Source organism: Pocillopora damicornis, chromosome 2 (assembly GCF_964200805.1).
Source record: "Pocillopora damicornis chromosome 2, jaPocDami1.2, whole genome shotgun sequence".
Taxonomy (NCBI): Eukaryota; Metazoa; Cnidaria; class Anthozoa; order Scleractinia; family Pocilloporidae; genus Pocillopora; species Pocillopora damicornis.
In genome coordinates, this window is record NC_142671.1 from 27,157,164 (window position 1) to 27,167,370 (window position 10,207).

The window sequence follows — 10,207 nt, forward strand, 5'->3', positions numbered from 1 at the left end:
AATGACAAATAGTCGCGAATAGTGACGAATAGCGACGAATAGCGATGACTAGTGAAAATAAATGAATTAATAATGAGATGAAAATTGAACCAGCCGTTTCTAACAGAGAGTGAAATGCTGTGAGCCTAGAACAACGAAAGCCCCATATGAGCTGATAAGGCAACCGTACCGGCGCACGACGCTTTCTAGCTGATGAATTCATACTTGCGCGCAGATCATAATACTTGGATCATGCAGTATCAACGTATTTAAAAAACGTTCAAGGTGTGATTGCTACGAAGACGTCGATAAGCTTCTCCTGTCAAAAACATCAAAATTCATTTGGGGCACAGGCATCCCAAGCTATCGATCTGTGGTATTAAGTTACAATTAAAAAAATGATAATCCTTCACAATGATCTCTAAAAATATTTGCAAAAATTATAAAATCCTTAAAAAAAATCGAAAAATACATTAAAATGTCTAATAAAAATTTAAGAAAAACTAACGGATACACGCTTCGTTTAGGTTTACTTCTTGAACTTAAAAAAGGAGAAGATAATAAAACAATCATAACAATAATAATGGCAAAGTAAAGAATTTTCAAAGTCCTGCTTGACCCTTCTCTATTTCAAGATCCCTGTCCTTAACATCTAAGTTTCTCCTTCTCGGGGTTCTCGATCCCCTTAAGCATAGGAGCGCGCTCCGCAAAATTGCAAAAGACACTTTCGCCCTGACCCATGAAATTGTTGTGGCGTAGCTCTCTTGCTTTTTTGCGGATAATAGCTCGGCTAATCTTGAGTGGTATCTCAGGCATTCGTCAGCCATCCCTCCTGTCGTTGTAAATACCAATGGGGTGAATGTGCCTTACTCTATTTCTGTAACGCGAGAGTTGTATTTTCGCTTCTTTTCATTTTCATGAATCCTGCAAATTTGCTTGGGGCTAAGATCTTTATACGAGTCCGCATTGGGATGACACACCCTTATATCAAAAAAAGCGGCCCTCTGTCGCTCCCAGAAACCCCTACAGTGGACATGAAGGCGTGCATCAGGGGCTTGGTTAGCCCCTTTGTCAAGCTCTTCGCCTATGATAGGTTGCAATGCCGGTTCAACTTGCACATCATAACAGACCATGTCGAGCAGCTCGGCCTGTAGATCGCGAATTTCATTGTGGCGCTGAATAACTAGGCCTCCACGCTTGCAGATCATCGCATGATCTACTGTAAACATGCTACCACAAACGTACACTGACGGCTGATCGGGTATCGGCCAATCATATCGGAGCCTCACGGCATCACGAAATTTCCGCTTGTTGAGATCAAAATCCATGTCTTTGAGAGGAATAACTGTAAGCCAGTTGGATGCGCCTTTTTCACAGGCCAGGTCCTCGGCTCTCTGTGTCTTGTCTGGCAACCTGGCCTTAACCTCCTCAAGCTCTTCTTTTAGCCCATCATCCTTTTCTTTCCGGGTGGCGTATACCAGTCGTTGTACCTCGGCTTCATCTGGGGTCTCATGGGATTGCGCCTCTATCTCGCTTACAAATGGAGCACTTACTCTAATAGAGGCTGAGTACTCCGCATCCGCACTATCAGATGGATTTATGAGCCCAAGACCACCCATACGCACCGGCAATGCTACTAGATCGCGCTCTGCCTCAGAACAGTTACGTCCTATGAGCGATGGTATAAGCACATCCGAGATTGCACGCTCTAAGGACTGCAGTAGGGTCTCGATATCCGGCAATGTTCTCATAAAATACGTCCACCGATGTCTAAGCCCAAATGTGAATGCTGCATAACTGGCTTGTGGCTGAGATCTTGCAAACTCCGCCAACCTCGTCACTTCTCCCACCCAATCTTCTACCTTGCCACCCACATAATGCTCAAGATAGGACCGTGAGCCCAGCGCAGCGCCCAGGTGTTTACGCCCCTCGGTGATGATGTTAATACCAGTCCCTGCGAACATTTCCTTTGCGCGACCTTCCTTTTCCGGCTTAACAACAAGCCAACACTTCTTGGGATTGGGATAATATCCAAGGGGCGAACCAGCCTGCCTCAACTTAAGTTACAATAAACGACTCAATTTTAAGACACACACAACGAACATTTTCTTTAGTAGGAGAACCAATATTAGGCTAACTCTGCAAAACACGACTCCATTTTTCTTCAAACTCCGTCAGATATCTTATTATCTTGGGCTGAATTAATTCGGCCTGTAGACGAGCTTCGATTCCAACTCCGTCAGATATCAAAATACACAACAACTTATCGAGGACAGTAACTTTTGTTCATAAAGATACCAATTTACATACAACAAAAAATTACCGTCTGATGTGTATTCAAATTCCCCCGCGGCGGATAAAGTATACTTGATAAATATAAGACACTTTACATTGTAATGTGTTACAGAGATTCTGACACTGCTGTTGAACTACATCTGTCAGTATGTGCCTCAGCCATTTACTTGAACTAATTTCAATTCATCAGAAAATTTATCGATATCATACTTATCATCTTGGCCTGAGTTAATTCGGCCCGTAGACGATTTGAACAGTAACATGCAAATTAACTCGTAAAAGAACATTGCCTTTTCCGAAAACTTTCACTCACATTTCGTGACCTTCATTTATACTTCGAGAAATTTAATCCCCTTGATGACAGCCGTTAATAACAATGAATTGCATAGGAATCCCAATGAAGGTCAACGATGCAAAATATAAGACTTGATTGATATGTTCTTGAACGCCTTGACCTCGGACACCTATAAAATGTCACGCTATTGTCACACAAGCTACTAGAGAAGAAAGCCATGCAAAGCGCACAGTATATGTATAACAAAGCTCATTCGCAGTAGGTTAGGCACAAGTGTGCACTCTATAGAGTGTCTTGTTTTATACAATAAACGGCCTAATCAGGTAACTAGAAGACTGTAGTTGGTAACGCGACATGACATATAGGGGCGCTTGACAAATAGGGGAACTTGATTTAGTCGCTTACCGACTATTCGCGACTATTCACGACTATTCGCAGTATTCGGTGATTATTCAGGTTTTGTCACCAGCCGCCGTCGTTAGTTAAGCAAGGCTACCTTATTGTATTGATTTCCTTATCGAACACGGTGCTAAAAGATTTTTCGGAATTCTGGATTTAACGAAGGGGTGCCTAATTAGATTATGTCATGACGTAAATGACGATGTTGCAATTTTCACAAAGTTAAGCCTGGCCTTTCCGTGCGGAAATAAAAGCTCCCAAGCTAATTTTAATTCTCGAAAACAACACTGTTTTGTTATAAGGAGTTTTATCGCCAGCCACAAACTTTTTTTTTCTTCACCGATTATGTATTTTTCAGTAGCAAGTAGTTTATATCTGCGTGAGACTTTTTTGGTCCTGTGGATGTTACAGCTGTAAATAAAGATTTATGTTGGTTGGTACTTACAGTCTCATGAGTGCCCGAACCTGTGTGAAGACTTCTGAGGGTAAATCCTTTAACTGATTATGGGATAAGTCCCTGTGAACAAGAAATCATCACATCAAATATTAGAACTGCGCTGTTAGATAAAGCTTATAACTTCATATGACTCCTACCGAAAGAAGGTCTCGTTACGTTTTAAGCGCCCCTCGAATAAATTACCGCCGCCCTTTCCCCTCCTTCCTCACTGTCTCAGATACCAAGAAAACCTGTTTCTATTGCCACTTTATCTATAACTCTTTAACCTTCAACTACAGCTGAATCAGTACAGGTTAATAGCTTCTTAATAAGCGCCCTCCTTCCATTAAGCGCCCCTTCTCTCAGCCGAAAATTTGAAATAAGCGCTCGGGCGATTATTCGAGGAAGTACTTTGTATAAAATTGGCTAATTTGATTTGACGGAAGGAATTTATTATTGAAAATCAATACGAACTCGCGATGAAACTGGTCAAGATAAAGTTCTTTGATACAAAATTACGTTTTCAGGAGCCCATTAAAATGGGCTCCTGACATTTTCAAATAATTCAAGACTTCTCTGAATTTATGGATTAACATACTCCCCTCACCCACGACTGTTCTACATAGCTGCGCAAATAAGTAATTTGACACTGTATTAGGGGTCATTTTCAAATTCACAAGCCACCTCCTCCTTCGTTTGAAATTTTTTCCTCCATTTTCGATATTGCGATTACAAACCCATCAACATAGCTTTTGTTTTGTACAAAGAAAATAAGGCAACATCATCTAATGCTTACCAAAGATTAATGATTAATTTTTAGAAAAACTGAAACTTTTCAGAGTTAGGTCTGTTGATCTGTGTTTATTCTCTGGTACGTGGGTTGTTATGTTTATGTATAGATAAATATACCCAACGTGCAAAACTGGTTCAGATTGGTCCTAGCGAGTTCAGTATATCACCGTAGTGCGACGTATCCGTGAAGTCTGCGTCGTAAAGAATTTTGTCATCTGGGATGAAAAAATTCTGTTTTTGTGCTATTGTGCTTACGGAAATAACCAAGGAGTTTATTGTGGCAGTTTTCGACAAAAACAGTTGATTCCAGAGGCATAAGGCTGATCGTTTTAAAACCTAATCCAAACTGTAATGTTTAATTTCAATTTCCTTGGTGCGACAAAGTGACTTAAAAACGGCAAACAACACGTCGAGAAGTTGGTACAAAAACTGTCCGGTTGTGAATTTAATGAGAGAAATAGGACAGGGAGAAACATCACCAAACTCTTGAGAGAACAGTGCGGTAGTACTTTGGTAATTTGACCTATCTGCTAAACCAGAACCGAGTGTTTGGATAGTTACAAATACCACATCGTGTGGCCACGGACAATCGAGCAGGTTATATGAGGCAGATCGTTGTCATTTTTCCGGCATCTCAGAAATGCATCAATATTTGGCATCAGCGGTTTTTTGCCAGTGATGAAATAGTTAGCAGACGAGTCCCCAGAACACTTTTAACCTGTCAATATGATTCAATCCATAGATATAAAAGTCACAGCCATACACCAAAGTTCCTTGATCACATGAAACAAAACACTCGGCGTATTCCGTAGCCTTGCAGTAAGAAGTTGCGAAGGCATTTCCATCGACGGTCAAACGGCGGAAACTAAACCCTTCAATGAAAACAGCGCTTCATCAACTGTCAAACGATTTGAAGGTCTTTCAGATCTCATTATTTTTACTGCTCGTCGTAAGCAGTCCGGGAACTCGAGTAAATTTTTGGATCTACGGACTGGAAAGCCAGTCTCCCTGTGTCCAACTATGCTTACTATAAGGTAAATCCCAGTTTTATAACTTTCGCCAAAACGCATTCTCTGAAAATGTTAAATGGCTTCATTTCATGATAAATGGTTGAAAAAAATTCCTTCCTTTCTCTCCTTAGAATGTTTTCGGCGCCTAGTATATGGTAGAGTCAGTCACAGTGGGCTTATATCAACCCCTCATTGAATCAAGTGACACATGTCTTGGGCAACAACTGAAATCACCATTTCCGTCCTTTTAGAAATCGGACAGCCATCATATTTTAGAAAAACTTTTTAAATCAGGTCGTCAACTCAAATTTCCATTAACTCTGAAAAGCTTTCCGGCCATCTAAATATTGTCAATATACAAAGAAATACTCGACGCTCCATGTAGCAGTGAATGTGTTTCTTCAGATTCTTTACCTGGTTTGAGTGATATTTTGTTTGGCAATATATAAATCGCAATAACGTAATGTTCGCTCTTTGTCATATCGCTGTAACAATATTTTTGGGGAGATATATCAGCGATTTATCGAAAGGAAGTTAACTTTACGCTGTGCTATAAATCGCCTGAGTTGAGCATCTGTCACCGCTTACTGTGCTGAAGTGGGTTTTTGCCCTTTGGGCTATTATCTCCATTGTTTTGAAATGGATTTTAATTTTCCCCAAACAAGGAGACTTTTAATTTAACTGCGGCAAAAACCATGTTCAAATTTTTTGTATAGTGCACCTTCTTGTGTTTTCAATTGAAATTCATTAAACTAAGTGGCCTTTTCCACTATTTTATATAAAATGTTTTAGTTCCCAAGTTGTCGGACAGTAATTGCTTTTTCAGTTACTAAAAACTATTCTCTATGGGATTTTCCTTTTATTCTCAAGAAAGTTAAATGATTCAGTTCCCCGTAGAATAAGAAAGAAGTCTTCTTCTTTTTCTTCTTTTTAGCCACTTCTAATTCGAACATGATAAAACTACTCATGCTCGTTGGTGCGTACGATAACTTGACTTTTTGTTGCCTGCTCTCTCGTTGGTCAGTATTGAGGAAGGGGATTCCTTCACATGTGGACGTGGCGTCTCAGTGAAACAACAGTGACGTTTCAAACTCCATGTGGGTTGTATAAATATGAGATTACCACAGATGATTGCTCGGAAGTTCAATATCGCAGAACAGAGCACATATCATATCGTAGGTCGAAAATACTTTATAACAATTAAATTTTTAGCTATTCAATTTTATCCTAGATTGTTCAAGAATAACTCAGAAATGGAAACTCGGAGAAATTACGACAAGTGACAACCTTCAACCCACTGGATCTTGTGATGCTGATTAATAACAAAGCCTCAGTAGAAGCTTTATTTGCTCTCTTGATAGAAATCATGTAGCTTTCCATCAATGCAAAATTATTTCGAATATATTCATAGAAGAGTGGTGAATCTTCAAGACCAATGAGCGAGCTTGTTACTTAAGTTTAACGAAGCGTGGTCCTAAATCAGTATAAAGAGCTAACATAACTAAATCATACCCAATATAACACATGTTTCCGCAGACAAATTTCTTTAATTGACTTATTATTGCCCCCAAAGCAACAAAAACACCAGCTGTTGCATTCGTTTGTGATAAAAGCAATGTTTATCTAATTCGAGGAGAAGAATGACTAAGCATGGCGGCATGTCGAAATGGAAGAACTGATGAAGCCTGCGCCCTGTCATTTCAGTGCCTGATGCGAGGCCTTTTATCCTTGGAGAAAAGGTGGTATGTGCTAACTTCCTGTGACTGAAACAAAGGGTGCAGCAACTACTCCAAAATTTACAGGCATTTGTTACTGGATTTTGCATGTATTTTTAGACAGTGGAATTAGTGATAAGAAGAAGTTGACTGATGTAGACATACACTCAGCATATAGTTCAACTTTCAAAGGAGCTTAGATCATGGAACTTTACTCACAACAGCGGGAACCAAACTGCCCACGAAAAGTGAAACGTAAGAAAGTAATACTCAAAAACTGAGGAACAAAATATTGTCAATTAATCGAATTTGACGGGGGCAGATGCGTTACAACCATGTTCACTGAAGACACCAAGTGTACAGCAAAAAGAGGACGCCCTGGCTATGAGATAAGTTAAGATTGGGCCATATCACAGATGTGTTATCTAATCACAGAAGTCTATTCAAAATTAAAAAAAAACAAAACAAAACAAAAAACAGAGGAAGAATAAAAAGAACAAAGGTGCGATTTGAAAAGACAAGCAAACACCAGGCCTTGCTGAATGACTTATGGTGATTGCACTTTCTTCAATCATCCCATTTTCTCCATCGTTTTCCAAGGTTTTCTTTTCATCAATCTTCAACACATTATCGCCACACATGATGTATCACATGTTTGAAAGGGAGTAGGTAGGCACAGGTAGCCACACTTTATTGTGAATCGTTGCAAAAGTAAGTCTCTCCTTCACAAAAATATGAATGAGTCTCGTATCAAGAAATGTTCCATTGTTGTGGGTTAAATTCGACAAGTTCAAACAAAAGTCTTTTGTCGTTTGTTGCGCTGAGGAAATTGTGCCGAGGCTCGGCGAAGATGAATTTCAGATCATCGCAAATTGTCGGCGTGTCAAATTAGCGGCACTAGGGGAGAGGGGTTGGGAAAGTCGCTCATGAGGGTGCTTTTCACACAGGGGTACCCAAGGGAGAAAATGCCCTTCACTATGCTTGGTCTCTCAGTATATATTTTTTTTTATCAGCGAACCAGTTGATTATAAATTTATCAACACGATAAGGATGCTTTGTTGTTAAAAACATTCACGAACTATTTTACTCGGCAAGAGGACGAGAGGAAAAAAAGAAAATTAAACAAGAAGCTTCTGTGTGCGTTCCATTGACGGACGTAAAGAGTATCGGGTGAGATGGAAGGGTTTCGGAAGCAAGGACTATACTTGGGAGCAGGAAGAAGATTGCAACAGCGCAATGAAGAACTATGCGCGATCTTCACTTAAAAGTGAGTAGATTATAACAGGAACGAATTTACTTTGCTTGAAGGCTAGTTTGTTCGAGACTAAACGTTTCTCTTAGTCTTTTTTCAGGAAAAGAAAAAAATGATCGATTATCTCGTCGGTGAGATTGGACAGAAGTTCTCCGTTCGAACCGCTCCAGAAAAGGGATACATTCGACGCACCACCATCAGAGCTCCGATGGATCCAGAGGACTTTAACGACCTGTTAAGTGGCCTGAGTTGTGGTGGGAGAAGGTTTGATGTGACAGCCGAGGACCTCGACAACCTTCTGCCAGATGGTTGGTCCGAACGAGCGTTCCGCACCACTAACAGATGTGTTGTTAGTCGAAAGCAGCCCATAATCATCCGGTTCGCCGACCAGAGAAAGTTACACTACGATCATTCCAAGTGTCCACGCTGCGGCCTTCATCAAAAAGGTTGCAGAAATCCTTCTACTGTTATTATAGCCCAATAGTCCATTTTCTTTACTAAAGTTTGAACTATACACGAGTCAACTTTTTATGGCATAAGTTTTCCAGCCTCCCCCAGCTTGAAAGGTCATTCAGCACACGTGGTACTGCGCGCTTTACCATCCGTTCAATCCTGCACCAAAGAGTTGACCCTGGATCGCCCACAAGTCCCATTAACTTAGCTGTATAAAGTCAGAACAATGTTATACGCTTTGGGAATGTTATATTTGGTCCGACTATTACCGCTTAAATTACAAATAAAAGTCAATGGCAACCTGCACTCTAACTTAGTAAAGGTTCTCCTTGAATATGTCATCAACGAACTAAACCTCTGATAGCTGCACCACATGTCACATTGGATGTAACGATGTATTCGGAAGACATTTCGTTGTCAAACTGGTCTGTGGATATTACCCAGAAATCAAATACAGTATGATGTAATAAAGTATCTTTCAGCCGGCATTGGGCTATTTTAAACGCCTTAACCCACGAATCTCAGCTGAGGCGCTGTTACACTTTACTTACAGAGAGTCGCTCACTAATACGAAGTCTAAAGCACACTCTTCGAAACCTCGTAATCTCTGGTACAAAATGCATGTAAGAAACACCGTTCAGTCCTTCACTAACAATGATTTAGGTTGCGTTTCTAATAGCCAATCTAAATCCTGATTTTCCGATCCACATACAGTTTTCTGCTTCATCAAGGAGAAAACAAGTTTAAGACTACAATCGGAACGATCTCCCTCCGAACTTGGATCGGACGGGTCGGTATATCACTTTGGATCCCGATTACGTGGTGGACACTAGCGATTAACATGGCGGTTCAAAAGGTGAAAAATAAGCAATTGTCATTTTCAAGTCAGCCCAGGTTCTTGAACACTGCTGTACTCCTCTAAAAGTCTTTAAGATTATGGAAGTTGAACTTGAATGTTAAAAATAAAACGACGAAGTATGAAATTCGCCCAGTTAAGACCGTAAACAGCATTTAGTTTTTTTGCACGGCGTAAGCATCCGTCCAAACTGCAACATTTCTGTGAGTTTTCTTAAGCTTCTCAAGCGTCGTAAAAATGAGCAAGTCATCCATTTTCATGATGTTTTCCCTTGTTTCTGTTTTCTCTAACAAGTTCTTCCAGCATAGAGTAAAAGGCTGAAGGTAATCTAAAAAAAACCCTCCATTTTGCTTCATTCTTGGTCTTCGAAAGATCGTGTCCAGGCTGTTTGCCGTTCGGATCGATCTCTTTTCAGATTTTTGAAAAATCTGAAAATCAAACAAGCCAAACAATCCAAATAAAAAAAAGGTCGAAACAAAAAAAATTCAAACAAAAAAAATCCAAACAAGAAAATCCGAGACGATTCAGATAGTCTAAATCCAAAAAAGTACTGACGGTCATGACGTGACGGCCTAGGTGATGTGTCAAGTTATTCCGAATGTGTGTTGGGGGCGGATTCCGGTAACTTCCTTTGAAAATAAGGATTTGCTTCTAATTTAGAGTTGCTACTGTTTGATGTTCCTTCCAAAGACCTGAAGTAATTTTGATATTTGTAATTTTTTTAG

General features: G+C 40.1%; 1 protein-coding gene across 1 annotated transcript; it reads right to left on the bottom strand.

Annotated features, from left to right (window-relative positions):
* Positions 1–373: 373 nt before the first annotated feature.
* Positions 374–2,081, bottom strand: LOC149050561 (uncharacterized). The gene has a single exon (XM_089198136.1). It carries the CDS (start codon positions 1,941–1,943, stop codon positions 846–848), a length of 1,098 nt encoding a protein of 365 aa, XP_089054262.1. The 5' UTR covers positions 1,944–2,081; the 3' UTR covers positions 374–845.
* Positions 2,082–10,207: the final 8,126 nt, after the last annotated feature.

Coding starts and splice junctions, on each gene's coding strand:
- LOC149050561 (XM_089198136.1), bottom strand. CDS start 1,943: ATGTTCGCAGGGACTGGTATTAACATCATCACCGAGGGGCGTAAACAC.